Source organism: Hirundo rustica, chromosome 20 (genome assembly GCF_015227805.2).
Source record: "Hirundo rustica isolate bHirRus1 chromosome 20, bHirRus1.pri.v3, whole genome shotgun sequence".
Taxonomy (NCBI): Eukaryota; Metazoa; Chordata; class Aves; order Passeriformes; family Hirundinidae; genus Hirundo; species Hirundo rustica.
This window is the reverse complement of record NC_053469.1, coordinates 10,277,949-10,301,137: the sequence shown is the minus strand read 5'-3', so window position 1 is coordinate 10,301,137 and position 23,189 is coordinate 10,277,949. Positions and strand designations below refer to the sequence as shown.

The 23,189-nt window shown below is 56.9% G+C and overlaps 1 protein-coding gene across 16 annotated transcripts in view; it reads right to left on the bottom strand.

Annotated features, from left to right (window-relative positions):
- GRIN1 (glutamate ionotropic receptor NMDA type subunit 1) overlaps positions 1-12,470 on the bottom strand; it is a 39,060-nt gene extending 26,590 nt beyond the window's left edge. For 15 of the 16 annotated variants that reach the window (XR_005703708.2, XR_005703709.2, XM_040083084.2 and 12 more), the window contains exons 1-3: positions 12,128-12,411; positions 8,108-8,242; positions 873-1,049 (exon numbers count right to left, since the gene is read on the bottom strand). Coding sequence is in view for 14 of the 16 variants with exons in the window: in XM_040083084.2 (XP_039939018.1) it covers positions 873-1,049; positions 8,108-8,242; positions 12,128-12,385 (570 nt within the window). In the remaining 2 variants the exon portion in view is untranslated. Of the gene's footprint in view, positions 1-872; positions 1,050-8,107; positions 8,243-12,127 lie in introns of all 16 variants that reach the window. The other variant, XM_040083080.1, reaches the window with a different exon arrangement.
- Between the last annotated feature and the right edge of the window lie 10,719 nt (positions 12,471-23,189).

The window sequence follows — 23,189 nt, the reverse complement described above, 5'->3', positions numbered from 1 at the left end:
GGTGACCCAGAAGGGAACATCCCCAAATGGGTGCATGCCCTGCTGCTGCTGGAGGCTTGGATGAACTCAGGCTCTGCCCATCCAAAGGGGACCTCACCATGCCCCAGGAGCGAGGACGTGATGGGACTCCACCCCGTAGGACAGGAGGTGGTTCCTGGCCTTCCAGATTGCAGCCAAACAGCTTCCTGTGCTCTCCTTCTCTGCTTGCTTTGAACAATTGTCCAGCCCTTACCCTCCACACCGCAGGTCTGTGCTTTGTCCTCCTGCACCTTGGGGCCCTCCCTGTCTCCCTCCCTGCTCCCACTGGCCCTGAGAGCAGGTGCAAGGTCCCACACCCACCCCTGTGACAGCATGGGGTGTCAGGAAAGCAGCGTTTGGCATGTGCTTCGATGGAGATGGGAACGGGCTGACAGCTTTACCCCGAGGGTCGTTACAGCCCTGGCTGCCCTGCCCCTCCTAAGCACTAAGCTGAGCCCCCGATAGCCAATTCAGAAGCTGCTTTTCGGGGTGGTTGGGCACTGCTGGGGCGGCTGCAGTGGCCAGGTGCTTCCCTAAGCTGAGCGACTGGTCCTCTCCTTGGGTGGGAAACTTGGGCAAGGCATTTGCAGAGCTCCAGGTTATCCTTCCCTTCATTTTGTAGTCGATTTACATGTAGGAGATTTTGACCATGGCAAAGCAAGTGAAATGAATAAAGTACAAAGTTCTGTCAGGTACTAGTCAGACACTGTTGATGCTTTAAGCATGTTAGCCATGTTACAATGGAAAGAAAAGGTGTTTTACATACAGAAATCTACATACAAACAACAGCCCAAGACTTCTAGTTTTGTTGTTGTTGCTTAAACAAAGCTACAGGACAATGTTCAGGAACTGACCTTGGACTCTTTCTCCTCCAGGAGGGTCTCCAGCTTCTTTTGTGCAGCACGACCCTCGTGGTCGTCGCTGACTATCAGAATGACGTGGTTCCAGTTGAAGACTCTCATCATCTCAAACCAGACGTTGGCCTGGTGAGAGTAAGGTGGGACCGTGCGCAAAAAGGACAGGTGGATGCTCTGCAAGGAAGAACAAGAGCTCAGCACAGACTGCAGGGGTGTCATCCACGTTTGCAGCGACAGGGCTGGGATCACAGAGCCATTCTGGGATGCACAACTTGAGCTAACCTCTGGGACCTGCATCCTTCCTTCTGGCTGGGAAGCAAACCCTGGATATGCCTTTGTACCTCTCTGTGGTTAAACCAGAGCGTGGCAAAGAGGGGTTTCTGCTTTGCGGTCCATAAATGCACAGAGAAGAAAAGCCTATCGAGCTGTGAATGACCAGCACTGTTCAGTGCAAATATAGCCTTGCCTCTTGACCTTTTAAATAATTACCAGACAATGGACATCAAAAAACAAAATAATTCCCTTCAGAGGGCAAGAGGCAGGTACAGGCAGCTGTGTTTTCATCATTCGCCATGGGAGAAGTTCAGAAAGGCAGTTTTATAACATGGGCCCTGGCTCTTTCTAGGTCAGCCTGTTCTGCAGCAGCAGGCAGAGGAGGCAGCTCTGGACCCGTGCCCCAGCAAACCTCTCTGATTCAGTTAAAGGCATCGTTATGGTTGGGTGATTGTGCAATAGCAATTCCAGCCTAATTAAGTACAGCGCTCTTAGGGGAGCAATCAGACCAAGAGCTGGAGCTGGCAGAGAGCTTTCAAACAAATGCAGCTTGTCCAAAAAGCCCTAGAGTCAAATGTTAGGAAGTGAAAGTGCTCATGCTCAGCATGGACCCTACTTGACAGCCCAGCTATGCGCTGGAGGGAGGCAGGAGCCAGAATTGGAGAGGACAAAAATAGAACTTCATAATATTTCTTTCTCCAAGGCTGAGATGGTTGTCTGGACCAAACAAGGCTTGTCCAGATCTGCTCATCCAGAGACCAGACCCAGAAAGGGTCAGAAATGTCCTGAACGGGCCAAAGTAATACACACTGGAAAGGAAAAGGCACCATGTCCCCCATGGACACACACAGGAGGGACAGACACACCAAATAAATCCTCTTCCTCACACTCAACACAGTGAAAATGTCAAACCAGAGCAGATGAAATGCGTAGAAAAGGATGTGAACTCCCTGCTGTGCTCAAGGCTCCCTGCACAGGGTCAGCAGGTCCCTGCTCCTGCCCCAGCCCAACACACGGGAACGAGGGACCAGCACAGCCCCCACAGCACTGGGAACATTTCCTGAATGTGGGACACTGAGGAGAAGGGTGGATGTTAAATCAGAGGGGGAAACAAACCAGGAGAGCCCCAGGGAGACTCTCCGAGTATGACTGATACAAACATTACAGTTACAGGAAGAGCAGCTCACCCCACAAAACCAGCACTAACCCGTGGGATTGGGAAAAAGCCCCGTAGGGACAATAATGGAAAGACAGCCACGGTGTCCACACTAACACAGTGTTCAAGATCTCTTTGTAGTCAGCAGAGATGCCCAGGAATTTCCAGGTCCAGCTGCACAGCCTGAGCCAGGGGCACACCATCAGGGTCTAAGCATTTTTAATTTTTAACCCCTGAGCATTTTTAATTGCTTTAAGGAAATCCAGGGAAAGTGAAACTGGAAATGGGAAAAAAAACCCCAGAAGACGTAAAAGAGCTGAAAAAATAACAGAAAAGGCAATACTAAAGAAAAAAAATAAATCAGAGAAACACAGGTTAAAACATCAAAGTTCTGTCAAAATTCTTTCAATTCCTCTTTGAAATGAAAAAATCTTTGAAATTGCCTTATATTGCATCAAATTACTTTCTATTTTCCCAACCAGCTTTCAAAAACAGTGTTTAAACTGATCATGGCTTTCTTAAGTAGTGTAAATACATATCACTGGGTTCAGAGGAAAAAATTACTGCAAGGTTGTTGGAGAGCAACTTGGTTTAACAGCCCAGGCAAATTTGCTTTCTGAGGTGGTGTCCACACTCTGGTGGTATCTCAGCTCCAGGATCCCTGAACTTTGGTTTTCAAATAGGATAATGAAGAAAAATTCATGTCAAGTGCTGAGCTGAGATCTCAGGATGAGCACTCACAGTCTGTGTGCAGCTTTTGAAGCACCTGGGACTCCTGAGCATCTCTGCAAGATTGGCAGAAAAATGAACATAGAGTCCCCCAGCGTTTCCCATGTCCAGCTCCTGCTGTGCAGAGGCAGGTGGGAATCCAGCGTGGTGTGATTTGATACCCCCCATCCCAGCACAGGCAGTGACATCCCACAGGTCCCTGTCACACCCCTCTGAAGCCCAGCACAGAGCTCTCCTGGGCACGGGCACATGGGCTGCACTGCAGAGGATGGGGATGCAGTGATTTAGGCACCCTAATTAGCCCAGTTTGGGGCAAATAACTGTTAAAAAAGACCTGTGGGTTATAGCACAGCCTCTGTGAGACAGCCAGCGAAATGTGTGGGCTCACTCAGCTGCACCAGCTCTGCCCCTGCTGTGCTGCTCCAGGCACTGGAACCCGGGTCTGTGGAGGGGCATCGCTCCCTCCCTTCGGATCAGGCACTCAGCAAAACTGCTCCTCATTACAAATCCACACTGGCCTTGTAGGATGTTTTGCAGGATCCTCGCCCCTTGCTGCCCTCTGAGTGTGCCTGGTGCTGGTCACAGAGATGGAGTGGGACCATCGAATGGCTCACGCCAACCCCAGTCTGCTGCAAACCTCCCAACAGCCCAGCCACCCCTGAGTGCTCAGCCCTGGGCTCCCTCACTTCACTCTGGTTCTGCACAAAGGCAGAAACACAGGCAGGGGTGAAATCCAGGTGCCCAAGCTCAGCAGGAACCCAGGGGGCTGGAACCAAAAAGCACCAGAGTGAGCGTGGTTGGGAGGTCGGGGATAATCCCTGGGAGGGTGGGCAAGCCCTGGCACAGGGTGCCCAGAGCAGCTGTGGCTGCCCCTGGATCCCTGGCAGTGCCCAAGGCCAGGCTGGACAGGGCTGGGAGCAGCCTGGGACAGTGGGAGGTGTCCCTGCCATGGCAGGGGTGACACTGGGTGGGCTTTAAGGTCCCTTCTGAAATCAGTCTGGGATTCTGTGATGTTTCTATGTGGGGTCAGGACTTGAGAACTGCAAATATTTGATGCAAGTCCATATAAAGAGCAGCTGTTTGAATAGACTCTGTGTGTGTGTGTGTGTGTGAAAGCACAGACTGTGCACGCACAGCTGTGAGCCTGTACCTGCAGAAAGCACGGGAGTGCATCCACCCCTGCAGGGAATGTGCTGGAATCCTGTGCACAGCCTGCACCAGGCCTGGGGGAGAGCACTGGGCTGCCTTTGCATGGAGCTTTTATCCACAGGGAAAAGGCCATGGCTGGGGGCCAGCAGGCAGGGCCGGTGTGTCACATCAGGGCCTTGTACAGCGCCAGGAGTGAAGGGTTTGTTACCTTCTTCACTTCTCTCTGCCCAGGGCCTTACCCCAGCTCAGGGCCCATGGCTGGGGAAGTGATTTTTCCCACAGGCTGAAGGGAGCAATGTGCTTTTGCTTCATTACCTAAGGCAGTGGGGTCAGTTCCCCTTCTAGCAATGCACTCCCCAGCTGAGCTGCCTGGGGAAATTCAGAGATTGACAGAGATCCCAATCTGTAAAGCTCTGAAAATCTGGTAAAATTCAGCAGCTGGGCATGAGAAAGAAGCGTTGGCCACTCTATGGAAGGAACTCTCCCACTGCCCAACATGACAGCTGTGGGTGTGGGAGGGAGCTGAGTTAACTCTGAGATAGCTCAGATGAGTGCAGAAAGGGATTTTGGGGGCAGAGAGTTGGGGAGCTCAGACTAAAGTGCACTCTCTGCCTTTCCCCGCAGTGCACAGAGAAGGGATGGGGCATCCTCTGGGGCAGGGCCACAGAGGGGTGCTGGGGCTGCTCCGTCCTGCTCCCAGCTGGAATCTGAGTGCCTGTGGGGATCTGCTGGGATGTGGGGGCTCCATCAGGCCATCTCTCCACTGCCCTGCTGAGGGCTGTGCTCCCTACTCCCAGGGCAAACATCTCTGAGCTGCACCAGGCGACCTCTCCGGTCACCACTTGTGGGTGCCCGTGAAGGAGTACTGACCCTGATCCTGGCCAACAAGAGCCACTTTTCTCCCCGCTTGCACCTTCCCACCCTGACTAACAGAGCTCCTGCTGAACATCAGCTGCCAGTGAGACCAGAAATAGAGAAAAGTCTTTTCAGTGAACAAGCCCTGTGAGGGCCTGGAGTGGTTCCACTGAGAGCAGGGACCAGAGGGAAAAGCCATCCCCAACTGGAGAGAGAGAGACCTCACTTCAACTACCAGGGTGAGCAGCTGGAACTGAAAAAGCTCTTCAACTGCAGCATGTCTAAACTCCATTTTCCAGCTCTTCCAGCGGCAGAGCAGGTCTCTTCTCATTTATTAATTTATCTCCCTGATGCTCTGCTGCAATAATCTGCTGTGGGGTGGTGAGGGGCTCAGCAGCTCCGAGCACCCAGGGTGTCCCTCCAGCCCCCCATGCAGGAGAGGTCCCACATGGCGGTGTTGAACAGCACAGACCTTCCTGCCTCCTGAGCTCTGCATCCCCCCAGGCTCCGCTCTCACACTCTGTCACCTCACAGTTCTCACGGTGCCAACATCTCAGTGTCATGCCGTTTTTTCAGCCGAGATGCAGAGGAGATACAAACACCCCCAGTGACCCGTGGGGACAGCAGCACTAAGGGGCCCAGCATGGGAAAGGCAGAGGGGATTTTTGCAATGCTCAGTCCATGAGATCTCCCTGGAGAGCTCTCCATAACGATGGACACCTCAGTGATGGGAACCACTCTGCTGCCTTTACCTGGAGACTCCCTCTCTCCTCCAGGTCCCTGCTGACCTCACTCAGAGGTGTCTGGGATTCCAGAGACCCCTCCCCGGGCAGGCAGGACTGTGCTGGGTGCCGTGAGGGTCTCAGTGAAGCCAGAGTGCTCTGCCTGATAACTGCAATATTATTTCTAGAACAAATAGTTGGTTGGATACTGTGAGCAGTAAAACTCACTTCCCTCAGGTATCTTTCCTGAAAGACTGACTACAGCTCATGGAGCACTGTGTTTGCCTGGAGATGCTCTGAGAGCATCAAAAGGTACTGGGCAAACCTGTCCATGCTGAGGTCCACACCTTTCCTCCCCCTGGTAGCCTTGAGAGGACCATAATTAACCCAATTTCAGCCCCCCGTGAAATTCAGCTAAAATTGTCGGATGCCTCCAAAACCAATTAGGGGCATACATACAAAGTGATTCTACAAGCTTGTTTCCATAGAAACTAAGCTGAAAGATATAATTTCCTGAATTAAAACAACAAAAAAAGCAAGCTGATCACTGGAAACCAAAAAGGGAACAGCTGAATATCCCTGTGTCACGAGCCAGCCTGTCCTGCATGGGGTGTGCAGAACCTTCCGCTGTCCTGTCCCACAGCTTCACACCCGTGTCTCCCACTTCGCTCCCACCTTTGCTGCCCCCTCCACTGTTCAAACATCCTTTGCTCCTCTACCCAGTCCCTGCCTTTGCCCCATCTCCTGCCTGCAACTCCCTGTTCTTCAGAGAGCTCCAAGCCTTGGTGGGCAGGAGGCTGAGCCTGATGCAGCCAGGCAGGAGCTCTCTGAGCGCTGTTGGGGTGGGAGCCTGGGCTCCCTGCCCAGTCTCTGCCAGGCAAGTGTGCCCCACAGCCCTGAACCTGCTCAACACCCCAAATATTCCATGGAGAGATCTTCTGCCAGCACACTGGATCACCACTGTGGCCATGAGTCTTTCCTCCAGCCAGGTGGGGTTTATGAGGCCTCTTTGCAGAAAAGATGTTTTAGAAAGGAAAAAACTGGCAGAAGCAGAGGATGGAGCCAGCCCCTCAGGGTGAGCACTCCAGGCCGGCACGAGGCTGGAAAGCACAGGTGCTGTGGGCAGTGGATGCTCTGCTGGGCACAGCCCTGCAGAGATGGAGCCGAGATGAGAGGCAGGGTCCCCGCTCCCTGTGACAAGGACCCTCTCAGTGACATTTCTGTCAGATCGATCTCCTCCCCAGAGCAGCAAGAAGCAAATCCCCCCTGAACACTTCCTGCCTGCTCTGTCAGCTCCGTTGCCATCCCTTTCCATCTAACCACACTTGGTGAGACCCTGACAGGGTGTGCATGTCCCCAGCCCTGCCAGCCCCATCACTGTCACGTGGTCTTGGCTGGCTGACCACCCTGCCATGGCTTCCCTGGTGGGAGATGCCAAAACCTGCTGCTGCTGCAGCCAAGCAGAGCTGCTGGTGCCTCTCTGGGAGCTTCTGCTCCTCCTCCTGAAATCTGACTTTATTTAGCATGTAGGTGGAGTGACTATTTTTGCACTGAACATTTACATTTGTGAATATTCACATTTTCCAAGCAAAGGCCGATTCGTGCTTCGAAGCAGGCTCCATCTCACCCACTGAGCTAGTGTGCCTGGATGAAATCCTGCAGTGGCATTTGGAGGGCCTGGCTCTGCTCAGCTCCTCCTTTTTCCTTTGCTAAAGCTTTAGGTGTTTGCCAAATGGGCTGTGAGCTGAGGGCCAGGGCAGCACACCTCATTGCCCAGGCACTGCCTGCACATGGCAGAACCTCATGGAGAGAAATCTCGGTGTTCTCAGTGACAGCTGAGACACTGGAATCTGAACCTCTGTCTTGAGTGCTGACCAGACTGATTGTCATGGGAAGCCTCGGGACATTCTGTTATCTCCCCTACCAATATCACACAAACCCAGAAAAGTGAATGCAACCAAACAACCTCCAACCCCAGAGAGATCCTGCCCAATGTGCGGGCTCTAACAGGATCCTCTGCCCCAGAGCCCCCAGGATCCCCTGGCTGTCAGAAGTGAGCAGGGCAGGAGCCAGCTCATGCCATTGCCATGGCTGGAGAGCAGCGAGCCCAGCAGCCTGGCAGAGCAGCGCTGCAGAAATCATCCGGCGCTATGTAGGTCAACACTGGCAGCTGCAAAAAAATTATGTACACTGGAATGCAGGAGAGAGAGAGAGGGAGCTGCAGGCTGGGCTGGAGAGGGTGGACAGACAGACACAGAGAGAGTGTAGACATCATTAACCCTCCTGACGGGCACTCTTGATTTACAGCACATGTATGAGGTACTAGAGCAGAAGCATGCATCAGTTACCTTATCAGAATATATAGACATGCGTGTTGTCAGACCAATGACAGGGATCCTGTAGAAGCCAGCTGTGTATGATACAGGTGTTGGTGTTAGGTGGTCGTTGGGAGCAGGAGGGTGACTAACTAATATTGCATAGACCTGTAGGACAGGATACACGACACAAACATTATTTCACGGGAGCGCATCGGCCATCGAGCTTGATTTTTTTTCCCTTTTCTTTTGTACAATGCTAAACAGCCCCACACTAACATAATAATCCTTCTGAAATGACCGGGAACGGGGAAGCAAGGGCTGTGCTGGGAGCCAGGGGTGCTGTGCCACGGGAGCCCTGGCTCTGCTCAGGGCTATGTCCTAATGGAATGCCGTGCCCAACCGCTCCGCTCGCTAAACTAATAACTTCCATGGATTACAGATTAAAGGGAAGCATCTCCCTTCCAGTCACACTGTGTAATACGATTTCTTTAACCACACATTTAATACTCGGTTGTAATTCCCCTCTGAGGACCATTATGAACAAAGTGGTCAGCTGGGACTGCGGCGGCAGCGGGAGCGCGGAGCCAGGGAGCGACTCAGCCATCTGGCCCTGGGCACACGGGAAGGGCAGAGCCGGGATCTGCCCTCAGCTAAGGATCTGGGCTGTACCAAAACGGGGAAGGAGGATCTCGGCAGAATTCTGCTGTTAACGGCAGAGCTGGGATTTTGGTCTCCAGCAGGATTCTACTTTGTCTCAAAGGAAGAGGAAGGAGCTGTGTAATCCCTGGGAATGCTTTGTTACACGAATACCCTTTCCAGCACAAGGAATGTCCCCAGCAGGTGACAGGTCTCCAGCTAGGGCGAATCAGTGCAAGGACTTTGATGTCGGGAGGAAACAGCTCTTCCTTCTCCAAGCATCTGACCGAGCCCCAGGATGTGCTCAGTGCCCGGGCTGGACGGACAGATTGCCAGGATAGGAAAGGAGGATGCAGCCTGCCTGGGGAAGGGACCCTGGGGGGAGAGGGAGGATCCTGCTTGGCATTGGGAGGGAGTAAATTGAGGGTACAGAGGGAGCTGGGACAGAGGTTGGAGACCCTACGTGGGAGTCGGGAGAAACTGCGAGAGAAGAGATGGGGAAGGTCCAGGGGAGGCAGGAGGAGGGGATGCCCTGGGCAGAGGTGCTCGGTGCTGACACAGGGGGAGAGGCCCGGCACCCGGCAGGGCTGGGGCAGGGCCCTGGGACAGGAGCAGGCTCGGGGGCAGCGGCCGGGCTGTGCGGGGCTCGGGCTGTGCTGTGGCGCACGGCAGCCGCGGCAGGAGCCATTTTGCGTGCGGGGGCTGCCAGCCCCTCCTCAGCCCCCTGCTCGGGCACAGCGCCAGCGAGCGGGGACCGAGGCACCGGCGCCTCGCTCCGGGCACAGCGGCCGGGACGGCCCCTGCGTGTTGGGACGGAGCGGCCGCCCCGAGCCCGGCAGCGGCAGCGGCCGCAGCCCCTGTGCTGCTCCCGCACCGCTCCCGCACCGCTCCCGCACCGCTCCCGCACCGCTCCCGCACCGCTCCCGCACCGCTCCCGCGGGGCTGTGCCGGCACCGGCCGCGCTCCGCGGGGACGAGGCGTGCAGGTGGCACGGCCACGGGCATCCGCCAGCCGGGAGCGGTGAATGGAGCCTCGGCTCAGGGCGGGACTCGGCTGAGCCTCCCCTGCTGCCGGGGGACAGCCCGCGCTGCCCGGCCTGGCCACCAGCCCAGGGATGTCCCCAGCTGTCCCCCACCTCCACACCGGGAAGCTGAGCCGCAAAGGCGTCAGCTCTGCTCCACGCGGCCCCTCCAGCCCCCTGCCCTCCCGGGCTCTGCGTGCCTGGCTGCGCGCACGCATTTCTCTGCGCCTTGAGGTGGGTCAGGTTCCGTGGAGGGGGCGTTCATGCAATTCGGGTGCGCGTTCGCCCCTGCACCCGGCCCCCGCGCGGGCTGTGCTGGGGGAGGCGGTGGCGGTGGCTCTGTACCTGCCTGTCCCCTCCCGATGGCCCCGACTGACGGGCTGGGGGGGTTAGCAGGGCTCTGCACCCGGAACACAGGCAGGGGAGGTGGAGAGGCTCGGCCACGGCCTGCCCGGAGCAGCCCAGGCTGCGCCCACCGGCACCGAGGGCTCGGACTGCACCCTCGGGTGCGCTCAGAGTGCCCCGTGGACACGAGGGGAGGATCATTCTGTGCTCATGTGCACAGTCATACACAGCACACACCGAGTCTGTGCGTGTGTGCACCCTGTGTCTGTGTGTCTGTGCACCCTGTGTCTGTGTGTCTGAGTGCATGTGCACTCTGGGTCAGTGTCTGTGTGTCTGTGCATCTGTGCACGCTGTGCCTGTGTGTCTGCAACCCCAGCCACGTGTGCCCGTGTCCTGGGAGTGCGTGTGTCAGTGAGTGTGCCAGGTCTCCACACACAGATGTGTGTGTCCATGTGTCACAGCAGCTGTGCACGCTGGCACAAGTGCAGACGTGTTGTGTGTGAGCTCGTGTTTGCACAGCAGTGCAATTACACACATAGCATGTGTGTGTGCACATGGAGTGTGTGTGTGCACATGGAGTGCATGCACATGGAGTGTGTGTGTGTGCACATGAAGTGTGTGTGTGTGCACATGGAGTGTGTGTGTGCACATGGAGTGTGTGTGTACATGGAGTGTGTGTGTGTGCACATGGAGTGTGTGTGTGTGCACATGGAGTGTGTGTGCACATGGAGTGTGTGTGTGTGCACATGGAGTGTGTGTGTGTGCACATGGAGTGTGTGTGTACATGGAGTGTGTGTGTGCACATGGAGTGTGTGTGCACATGGAGTGTGTGTGTGTGCACATGGAGTGTGTGTGTGTGCACATGGAGTGTGTGTGTGCACATGGAGTGTGTGTGTGCACATGGAGTGTGTGTGTGCACATGGAGTGTGTGTGTGTGCACATGGAGTGTGTGTGTGCACATGGAGTGTGTGTGTGCACATGGAGTGTGTGTGTGTGCACATGGAGTGTGTGTGTGCACATGGAGGCTGTGTGTGTGCACATGGAGTGTGTGTGTACATGGAGTGCGTGCACATGGAGTGTGTGTGTGCACATGGAATGTATGTGCACATGAAGTGCAGCCCATGGGCATTCCCACAGCGCGTGTGAGTGCACAGTCTGTGTGCACTCATGGCGTTCCCTGTGCCCACATCTCCCTGCAGTTTGGGGATGCCCGTGTGCGCTCACACCTGGCTCTGTGTGTGCCCGTGTGTGCCCGTGTGTGTCCGTGTGTGCTGTAGGTGTACATGCACGTTGCTGTGTGCATGCACAGCATTGGGTGGACATCTATGTGCACCCACTCAGTGCATGGGGGCCTCTGTGTGCCCAGCGTGTCTGTGTGAGCCTGTGTGTGTTCACGGGCTGTGTGTGAGCCTGTGTGTGCCTGAGCTTCATGTGTGAGGCTGTGTGTGCCCTGGTGTGCGTGTGGCTGCTTGTGTGCACCCCGGAGTGTGTGATCCCCTGTGCCCTGAGGAGAGTGTGTGTGTCTGTGTGTGCCCCAGGGCTCTGTGGGTGCACCAGTGTGTTTGTGTGATCCACTGTGTGCCCAGGGTGCTGCTGTGAACCCGTGTGCACCCCGGGGGTGTGTGGATGCCCATGTGCACCCCGGGTGCCTGTGTGATCTCACGTATGCTCTGAGGTGGTGTGTGAGCCCATGTGTGACCCGGGTGGGGATTGCAGGTGGCCGTGCGTGCCCCGGGGCTTGTGCGGATGTCCCCGTGCTCCCCGTCGGGTGTGCGGGTGCCGTGCGTACCCCAGGGTGTCTATGGGTGCCCGTGCGTGCCCGGGCTGTGTGCGGGTGCCCGTGCGCGCCCGGGGGTGCTCGGAGCGCGCAGCCGGCCGCGCTTACATAAAGGCTGCAATGCGGGCAGCGCGCCCCGGGCCCGGGCAGGACCCCGCACGCCGCGGCTCGGCCGGGGACCACCGCGGGGCCGGGGCGGGGTGGCCGTGGGGGCGGCGGCTCGGGTCCCGCCGGGGACCGGGCGGGGAGGGGGGTCGCCGTCCCGGGGTACCTGGCTGGAGATGAGGTCCTCGCAGACGGACAGGGCCATCTGGATGGCGTTGGGCTTGTGGGTGACGGAGGTGGCGTTGAGCTGGAGCTTCCAAGTGCCGTGCCGCTTGTTGGCCTGGTTCACCGCCTCGCGGAAGATCTGCTCGTGCTTCTTGGTGCTCAGCACCGCGCCGATATTGACGATCTTAGGGTCGCAGCCGGCGCGGGCGAAGGACGAGGAGAAGAGGAGGGCGAGCAGCAGCAGCCGCATGGCGCTCATCCACGGGCGGCCCGGAGCCCGCCGGGCCCCCCGCGCCCCCCGCCCGCCCGCCCCGCGGGCCGCCCGCCCGGCTCAGCGCGGCCCCCATCGGGCTCGGCCCCCGGGCCGTGCCCGGCGCTCGCTGCGGGCGCTGCCGGGCGCTGCCGGGCGCTCTCCCCGGTGCTGAAGCGCCCGCGCCGCCGCCGCCGCTCCGCCCCGCCCCGCGCTGCCGCAGCGCCCCGCCCCGCGCCCGCCCCCGGGACCCCCGCCCGCCCCGGGCGCTGCGGCAGAGCCCCCCTCCCGCGGGCTGCTGCGGGCTCCGTGCGGGCTCCGGGCGGGCTCCGTGGCACCGCTTGCTGCGCGCGGGTCCCGCGGTGCCCGTGCCGGGCTGCGGGCGCGTTCCGCGCATCCTGCGAGCGTCGCCGGTGCGGGGGGCGCCCAGCTCGGCCCGGGCCGGGTTCTGGGGGTCCCGCTCCGCCCTTGGCACCTGCGGTGCCCTCCCGGGATCAGGGCAGTCCCGGTGCTTCGGAAGGCACAGATACAGCAGGCGTTCAGTAAACTGGGACCCGGGGGTAAAACACGGTCTGTGGGTTTGTTCTCCACACCAATATTCCCGGTTATGCAGCACCTCTGAACAGCACACTTCCACAGCTCTGCCTGGGGACAGCTGCATGTGACACGGATCCTGTCATGGTCTGTGTGCGCTCCAGTGCTGGAGAACCCTCCCTTGACCAGCACAGCTCCTGAGCAGGGATGTTCAGCAGACGCTGAGCCTGGTTCCTTGTCTTCGCTCTGACCCTCCAGACAGAGCCACCACTCTTCCAGACATTAGCTCACGGGGCAACCAGCCATTTACCTCCATTCAATTCACCAAATTACTCTGGGATATGACCTTCAGATTTCTCTGCTGGGGAGATTTCTTGGGGTTCTCTTCATCTACCTGCTGTTGGGCTACCATTAGCCTCCCTTAAGGAAATGGAGGCCCAGCAGCCAGTGGCCAATATCTGGAGGGCAGTCCAGCTCCAGGGCAGAAAGAGACTGAGTTTCACTCCTGTTCCAGGGCCGGAGGGGTGAGGCAGCTAGAGCAGCACATTGCTCCCCAGGGTTGCTCCTTTGGCCTTTTTTGGAGAAAACAGCGGGGTTGCAGGTAGAGAGAGGGTGTTGCTTTGTCACTGCACGGGACAAATGCCACAGCCAGCCCAGGCAGGGAATAGACGGAGCACTGCAGAACCAAAATCACCAGGGATATTTTTACAGTGCCATTTCTGGGGTGCTGCTGCAGCCCACCTCTGTCCCTCCTTTGCAACGTGAGTTGAAGCAGAATATTTTCCCCCAACGCAAATTTTCTCACCGGCATCTCCGAAGTGCGAGTTGCCATGGAAACCATTTTGCCTGTGTCCCACATTGCCCACATGCACTCGGAAGGAGCTGCAGGAGCAAAATGGCCGTTGTGTAACGCTGCAGGGCTCAGCGTGCCCGGGCGCTGGGGCTGTGCCGCCCCTTCAGCTGGGACACCCTCTCAGGAAGCTGCAGACCATGGCCTGGGGAAGAAATGAAACCCATGGAGGTTGTGATGCGCTCAGTGAGAGAAGGAAAATGGCCCCACCTCTCCTTAACTCTTGCCGTGCTTGGCATGGAGCTCCACACCAACCCTGCTGTGCGCTTGGAACAGACTTTCAGGAAAGCTTAACCCTTTTCAGTGTCACTGTGTCATTCCCACCCCTCCACACATGGAGATGAGAGCCTTGCTGGATTCACAGGGTGTGGATTTGTCTTGAAGGGACAAAGGGTGAAAGCCAAAGAGAGTTGCATCCCTGCCCTCAGTGTGCACAGAGCTGACTTTGTTCCTTCCTCTGCCTACAGGTGCACCTGCAGTAGGTTGTGTGGGAAGAAACTGTTCTGGAGTGGGCTGTACAGCCCTGGATCCTCGTGGGTGTGATGGTAGCAGAATATCAAAGTCAAGACCTGGCCACAGCTGGTGGCTTGGCAGAGAAGACAAAGGAAAAAGGCAGGTTTTGAAACGTCGTTTGGAGTGCAGAAGCTTTTTCCCTCTTATTACCTGGAGTTCCCTGCAGGGAGGAGTGCAGCTACTGAGTCCCTCCTGTGTTGCCCAGGAGTCTGGGATGACCGTGCTTAGGAGGCAGGCTCTTCCTTCTGTGCCTCCATTCATTTTTTGTCTCCAGGGACTCTTGTGCCTGGCACAGTTGAGGAGATCTGAATAATGCCTACTTCGCTCTCAGGTCTTGCCCCCCATCCATGTTGTGCTGGCACCAGGAGCAGCAATGACAACTGGTGACAATTCCCTGCAGCCAGGCTCAGCCAGCACAGATGTTGTCACCGCACGAGCGTCCCTCTGGCTGTGTCCTCGGGCTCTTTGATCCTCTGAAGGCAGAGGGAGAGTGCAGGGCTTTCCCAGGTGGGAGCTGTGTACGTGGGGAGCGCAGCCACATCCGCCAGCGGATCCTGGCAGCCAGGGATGCTCTCTGCTTTCCCTGTCCCTGCCTCCTGGCACATCGTGGCAACCTCCTTAGCCATGGCTGAGGGCAAGAACTGACCTTGGTTGCGTGTTAGCAATTAGTGCAGTGTGATCCTGCTCTTCAGGTGGCACCTTCTGGATGCAGGGGGTTGGACACGAGCATGGGAAGGGTGCTGGTGAGGTGAGCCCTCGCCAGGGAGTGCTCCTCCCACAGCCAGAGTAACTCACTGCAAAACCTGGAGACCCCAGAGGAGCAGCAACTTCACCTGCCTCGGGGTAAGGCATCAGTCCCACTGGTAGAAAAGGCAATAGGGAATTTCAGAGAAGACAAAATTAAGTATTAGGAATATGCAATTTGTGCCACTGCTTGTGGAGCTACCAAATGATTCTTCTTTTGAGAAAGCTGAAATGGAACTGAGAGCGGTAACTGCAACGCAAGCTGTGGAAATGTTTTCTGTGTGCAGCTGCAAGGTTAATCTGAGGTGTAAAACGGAGCAAAGCACACGCTGAGTGCCCATGGCAAGGCTCCAAAGCCTTGAAGAGCTGTGGTGGGATGTGGGTGTTCCTACAGGGATGAAAGGATTTGCAATGCAGTTGCCACTTCAGTATTCCTGCCCTTGCTCTGGAAGCAATCACTGGTGATAAGATCTGTGAGACAGCAAATTATGATGCCAAATCACTTGGATTCTTTGATAAGCACAGAAGTGGAATGTATTTTAGGACAGGCAGTGTAGAGCCATGAAAGGAGAAGCAAGTATTGTTGGTCCTGTTCTTTGGACAGGACTGCAAATCCAGTGGAGACATTGACTGTAAATGTGGTCTCTAATACTGACCCGGGGCTCAGAGATCATTAATTTCCAAACAAAAAGGTGGCATTGTCATCCTTGGGTTCACCCTGAGGAGTCAGAGCAGCAGCTGACAATGACTTGAGCTTCTGTAGGAAGCACTGGGGACTCTGCACAGGAAGGCTGCCTGCAGATCTGGGCGTCACATTCTTTACAGAGAGGCCGAAAAAAAAGAGAAACTATCCTTCGGATTGTTGGGAGGAAAAGCTCCCCGTGAGGTGCTCCAGCAGAGGTGAGAGTGGATGCAGTCGGAGCGTGCTGCCTTCCAGGACAGGGGCAGAGAGCAGCACTGCGTGTCCCCAGTGCCAGTGCTCTGGGGACTGTGGTTTGTGTGAGCAGCTGGGACACAGCAGCACGTCCTTGTCACGGGATCAGCCCCCCGGACAGACAGACAGTGGCTGGAGTCTGCAGAGGAAGTGCCCAAGGGCTCTGTTCCTGTGGTGGGGGAGCTGCAGGGAGCAACGGGGTGGAAACCAAGGTGGGAGTGTCTGAGCAGCCCTTTGGTTGCTTTTGTGCATTCAAGCCGACTCCAGCTCTTTTCCAGACAGCATCCACGATGGACTGCAGTCCCTAAGTCCCTGCGCTCTTCCTGAACGCTCTCCCAGCTGAGAGAGACTGAGCCCAGCCTTTCTGCGGTTCAGAAGTGGCTGCTGGAGTCCCCAGGCAGCACAGCTCCCTGCTCCAGGTATCCATGGGCATCTGTGTTGCCTTCACCCAGCTCCCCGCACAGGAAAGAGCTCCTGGCCCCCAAAGCCTTTGCCACCCTCCTGAGCAGAGTGTTTGGCACATCTGGAATCCCTGCTGTCGCAGAAAGCAGCTGCAGCACCGTCCTACAGCAGGTGGTGAGAATGGAGGTATCTCTGCCCCTGCACTATCAGGTTCCTGCATCTCTGCATCACCCGCGTGCAGAGGCATTCCCAGCCTCTGGCAGAGCTCTGCCTTCATCCAGGGAGCTGGGCACACACAGGGATGGGGGAGTTCAAACAAGATGCAAGCAGCTGCTCTGGCTTCTGGACACCAGGGTGTTCCTGAGCAGGCAGGGAGATACTGGGTGAGTGGTAAGAGGATGGGACAGGGAACATCAATGGCTGGAGGCAAAGATGGTGAGAAACCCCAAAGCACCTCCTGTGCAATCAGAGGGAACCGAATGTGCAGAAACACAGTCAGATGTACAGTAGGAGGGGTGGGAAGTTCAACTGCGAACAATTTCCGAGGGAAAACCAGGATTTGCATGTTTGAAATGCACTGCAGGGGAAATTTCATTTTGATAACATGCCAAATTTTTCTGCTGGAAAACCAGTCAGAAGCTGGGCTTCAGCTTCCTGCACATCGTGTTCCAGGATTGGACAGCTTGTCCTCAGGGACTTCCAGTCCTCTGGGACTGCCGCACAGCAGGGCTGGGAGGCGCCTCAGAGTGACTGCTTGGGGATTTCCTGCCCTTCTTCACCCCAGAGGAGCTGGAGCCTGGGCCAGGTGATGTGGTGATGGAGATGGAGCACGTGGGGGAACACCAGCCCCCTGCAGCCCTTGGTGCCCCTCACCACACCCAGCCTGGGTGTCCCTGGGAGAGCTCCGCAGTGGGATGGGGCTGACACCAGGAATGTCACCCTCACTCCCCAGGGGCTCTCTGGGACCCCTGGGACACAGGAACAATCTCCATCCAGCCCACTGCAAGGAGTGGTGCTTGGTGCCTGTGCAGCACCGCTCAAGCAGAAACCATCCCAACATTTGGAGGGGCCAAACTCCCCGGGAAAGGAGCCACAGGAGCTTCTCCAGGTGTCTGTCTGTCCCCCGCAGAGCCCAGGTGGTGACAGGCACCACTGCTGAGCAGAGGTGCTCCAGCTGTGCCCTGTCAAGGGGAGAGTGAGATCTCTGGGCATTTCCAACCTCCTGGAGCTGCAATGAAACTGAAACAGGGAAAGAAAAAAAAAGGGGGTCAATGACAAATGTGAGGCTCTGGATCTTGCAACCCTTCTAGAGACAAAACCAGGACATTGTGTCCACAGTGATGGGTGCAGAAACACGCAGGAGTTCCCATCTCTGAACCCCACCTGTGGGAGGAGGCAGCAGGATTCTCCTTTGGTTGTGTGCCCCGGCCTCCTGTCCCCTCAAAGGAGCCACCACGGTGCCCAGAGCATCCCTGGTATCCCAGCCCTGCCCCAGCCAGATGGGGCTCTGTTCCCTCGCAGGGGGCAGTGCCTGGGGCTCCTCATGCTGCTGGGAGATGTTCATGTCTTTGCAAAGCTTCAGGAGCTCCAGGGCCTCTCCAGTCTGTGCAGCTCCCCCATGAATACTCCTGACCTTGGGAGGACAGAAAACTGAGAGTGGCTTTCCAATCTGCCAGATGTGGCTTTCAAAGACGCCAAACATGAAAAATGAGACGTGCACAGCCTTTGGAGGAGCTTGGGAGGAGCTGAGCAAGAGAGACCAAGGCCAGGCTGGCCCAGTGGTGACAATGTGGCATTTAGGAGCAGGGACAGAGTGGCACCAGGCTCGGTGCTGCGCTGGATGCTCTCACCCCAGGAGGCTGGAGGGGGGTGCCTGGCTGGGCTCCAGCATGACCAGAACAGATCGCTGTGGGTGACAGCTCAGAAACACCCAAAACATGGGAATGTGGTGACAAACGTCCCTTCAGAGCCGTGCCCTCCTGTCGTGTGTGATCGATGTTTGATAGGAGATCAAAATCTTGTTGCTGAGGACAGACAGGAAGATGGATTACACAAGTTCTATTATGAAACCAGCCTAAAAAAAACCCAAGTAAAAACACGATGAGGCATCACCAGTTTTAGAGAAAATGCTGCTTTTATCTCATCTCCTTCCCTGCAGGTTCCTGCAATGTGCTTACAAGTCAGCACTTCTGGAAAGCACAGACTCACAGGGGCTTCCTAGAAAGGCAAACACACAGGTGGGGCTGCCTGGTGTAAAGTGCCGTGGGATCAGAGAATCACAGAATATCCTGAGCTGGGAGGGACCCACAGGGATCATCCAGCCCAGCCCCTGTCCCTGCACAGACACCCCACCAACCCCACCCTGGGCATCCCTGGCAGCGCTGTCCAAAGGCTCCTGGAGCTCTGGCAGCCTCGGGGCCGTGCCCATTCCCTGGGGAGCCTGGGCAGCGCCCAGCACCCTCTGGGGGAAGAACCTTTCCCTGCTCTGCAGCCTGAGGCTGCCCTGGCCCAGCTCCAGCCCTTCCCTGGCTCCTGTCCCTGTCCCAGAGCAGAGATTGGAGCTGCCTCTGCACTGCCCCTTGTGAGGATGATGAAGACTCCAGTGAGGTCTGACCTCAGTCTCCCCTTCTCCTGGCTGAACAAACCAAGTGACCTCAGCCACTCCTCCCTCCTCAGGCTTCTCCTCCTGCCCCTTCCCCATCCTCAAGGCCCTCCTTTGGACTCTCTCTCTAGCTTAATGTCTTTTTCATATTGTGGTCTTTGGATTTAACAACCCAGTCCTTCAAAGCTTCATCCTCCTCCTGCCATCCTGGAATTGCTCTTCAGTTCCCATTTCAGTCCCCCAGGTCAAGTCCCAGCCCTTGTGGGGATGTGCTGGAAAATCCCAGACATTTTAAGGATTTCTAATATCAATGAAACACATTTCTCCTTTACTCATTTTTCTATAGATTCAAAATGTTGTCAACATTTTGAAATGAAGGTGAATCCTCTCTGCCATGACCACTACTCCTGTGTGTGTTACACCTGGAGGAGGGGAGAGCATTTCAGCCTCAGGGGCTCAGTTCCATAACTCAGAAGGGTTTTGCACCTGGGGGTTTGTACCTGGTGAAAGGTGATGGGTGTGTGTCACCAAAGGCACCACTCCCAACTCAGACAGATGCTTTTTTTGTCGCTGAGGTTGCTGTGTGCTGCTCTAAAGACTCTCAGTGTCTCTCAAAATCATACGCAGAGAGAATCCCCTGCAGGAGCCGCAGTTACCTCACCAACACCTCGTTATCCTCAGTTTACATAATTTACAGACACATTTATGTCCCAGCTTCCTCCTTTCCTGTTTCCTAGCTGCCTTGGGACAGTCCCCTGCAGGTCATTGCCCAGCCCTCCCGGGAAGTTTGGAATGAAAAGGAAATCTCTGCATTGTGTCGGGGGCTTTCCCCGAGATTGAGGTGGTTTTAGAGTCTTTTGCCCTCTGCAAAGCTCTGTGCCGAACGGAAGAAAGAGACGGAGTCTTCAGGTTCTGATTTTTCAAGGTTGCATGCTTCGTTTATTTTTTCTTATCTTACAATTTTCTCAGTGCCCCACAAGGGTCTTTGCAGCTGCTCGGGCATCTGGTGACTCCTCAACTCCAGCTCTGACTCCTCCCGAACTGGGCTGTCGCTATTTTTATCCTAATTGTTATATGTTCCTTATTTATCATTATTTGCCAATACCTCTCACTTATACTAAACAGGTCATCTCTACTTTGACCCAATCTCTTTAAACTACTTTGTGCCACCATCACTGCAGAAAATGGAGTGAGGGAAGAAGAAAGAAGAAGCAGGAGACAATGCCCCAAATCCTCCATCTTGCTCCCATTCACCTCAATGCTAGAAATCTAAACCTACAGTTTTCTCACCCTGTGATAAGCTGAACTCTAATCTTTCACACTCTTGTGGCCTGGAATCCCTCCCGCAGTGCAGGAAGCCTTTCCCATGGACTGGGATCAAAGCCAATGTCCCTCTGGGCCCTGGGCTGGGGTCCCAGACCCCCCTGCCCAGGTCTCTGACCCTCCAGGGCAGCCAAAGGAATGCCCTGGACTCCAACACATTGCGCTTGATTTTCCCTACTTGGATGGGCCGAGTTCCATCCCAACGCTGCCCATCCTTGGGCCACCCCAGAGAGCAGGGGGACACAGGGCAGAGCCACATTCCTGTGTGTCTGGGGAGATCCTGCCTGGCTCGACAAAGTCCTGGTGCTCCTGTCACCAGCGCCCTGGGGGAGCCTTAGCCCCTTGTCCTGGGCACGTGTGATCCACCTGTGTCTGCCTCTGTCCCGGACACCCTGAGCTCTGGGCAGCCCTCATACACCAAGGGCTGTCTGAGTCCTGTTCCCTGCCCCAGCCCCGCTCTGGGGGAGCAGAGGTGTCCTCAGACCCCACCGGCCATGCCCTGAATCACCTCTGAGGCATCCCTGGTGCTGGTGGCTGCTTCACCAGGGAATGTGAATGGATCCCCCCGGGAGGCTGAGGGTGCCCTGGCCCTCCTGCTTGCACCTGTAAATGTACAAGAGGTGTGCGAGATATTTCAAACATCCTAGGAGAAAGATGTTGAAGATATCTCAGGGGAAAGGGCAGAACAAAGATGGTGAGTGCTCATAAAGTCTCTGGCAACCAGTTCTTGGGCTCTGTGCCGTGGAAGCAGCTGTTGCTGCTGGGTTTATGCAGCAACACCTCAGGGCTCCCCTCGTCTCCCATTAGTCCTCGTGTCTTCCCTCCTGCCTGACTGAGCTCTGCCCACTCCTGAATTCCTGAATTCCTTCACACTTGTGTTGGGGGTTAGGTTTGGTCCCCCCCCCCTTTTTTTTTTTTTTTTTTTTTTTTTTTTTTTTTTAATTATAGTGTTTTTCCCATAAAGTTGATAAGTGACAAAGTACTGGTGCTCAGCTGGTGCTTGACTAACACAAAGGAGGTGGCTGAAAGTCGGGAGGGGAAAAATCACAGAGTTTTGTGGCAGGAAAAGGACAGGGCTGAGGGAGCTGGAGGTTCTTCTTGCTCTGAGCATCGGAGTGGATGCTGCTTGCTGTGGGAGGAATCCACTGTCAACAGAAAGTCCGGTCCTGGAACATCTACCATCATCTATCTGCTCGTGTGCCCAGGAATTCTGAGCTCCTCCACCTGCCCTGCTGGAGCTGGGCCAGCCCTGTCCGGCCGTTGTGGCTTCTCCAGCACTGCTCTATTTGCCAGGCTGCAGCCCTGCAGCCCCCTGCCCTGCCAGGACATGCCCCTGCCCTGCCGGGACATCCCCCTGCCCTGCCAGGACATGCCCCTGTCTGTCGGGGACATCCCCCTGCCTGCCAGGACATCCCCCTGCCCTGCCAGGACATCCCCCTGCCTGCCAGGACATCCCCCTGCCCTGCCAGGACATCCCCCTGCCTGCCAGGACATGCCCCTGCCTGCCGGGGACATCCCCTGCCTGCCGGGACATCCCCTGCCTGCCGGGTACATCCCCCTGCCTGCCGGGGACATCCCCTGCCCTGCCGGGGACATCCCCCTGCCCTGCCGGGACATCCCCCTGCCCTGCCAGGACATCCCCCTGCCTGCCGGGGACATCCCCCTGCCTGCCGGGGACATCCCCTGCCCTGCCGGGGACATCCCCCTGCCCTGCCAGGACATGCCCCTGCCCTGCCAGGACATCCCCCTGCCTGCCGGGGACATCCCCTGCCCTGCCGGGGACATCCCCCTGCCCTGCCAGGACATCCCCCTGCCCTGCCAGGACATCCCCTGCCCTGCCAGGACATCCCCCTGCCCTGCCGGGGACATCCCCTGCCCTGCCAGGACATCCCCCTGCCCTGCCAGGACATCCCCCTGCCCTGCCGGGACATCCCCTGCCCTGCCAGGACATCCCCCTGCCCTGCCAGGACATCCCCCTGCCCTGCCAGGACATCCCCTGCCCTGCCAGGACATCCCCCTGCCCTGCCGGGGACATCCCCTGCCCTGCCAGGACATCCCCCTGCCCTGCCGGGACATCCCCTGCCCTGCCAGGACATCCCCCTGCCCTGCCAGGACATCCCCCTGCCTGCCAGGACATCCCCCTGCCCTGCCAGGACATCCCCCTGCCCTGCCAGGACATCCCCCTGCCTGCCAGGACATCCCCCTGCCCTGCCAGGACATCCCCCTGCCTGCCAGGACATCCCCCTGCCCTGCCGGGACATCCCCTGCCCTGCCAGGACATCCCCTGCCCTGCCGGGTACATCCCCCTGCCTGCCGGGACATCCCCCTGCCCTGCCGGGTACATCCCCCTGCCTGCCAGGACATCCCCCTGCCCTGCCGGGCACATCCCCCTGCCCTGCCGGGGACATCCTGCCGTTCCAGCCACCAGCCCGGGAGTTTCTGCTGCTCCAGCTTGGTGCTCTAAGAGTCCCAAGGGGTCACACAGCCCCGGGCTTTGTGAAACAAAGCCCCTCGAGGCTCCTGGTCCTGTTTATTATTATTGCTGTAGTTGCTGTTTGTTGGGGAGGATGAAGCCAGAAAGCCCTATAAATATGACTGCTTGGATTCTGAGAATGTAAAACCTTTAGGTGAGATAGAATTGAAAGTGAGTTTTTGGGATGTCCTAGCTACTGGATGTCTGGGAAAACAGTTATGTGACCAGCTGAAGGTCACCTGCAGCCAGACCCAGGTCAAACGGAATGTTCTGTCTCACCCCAATGTATGGTCCATCCCACACCTGTACCCCTCCTCTGAGGTATCAGGTATCTGTAACCCCATTGGCCCAAGGCTTGTTCCAGCCCACATCGAGACCCCTTACCAGGGGGCTGTGAGGGTGGGTTGGTCCTTTTGCTCTTTGCTCTTCGCCTGGCAC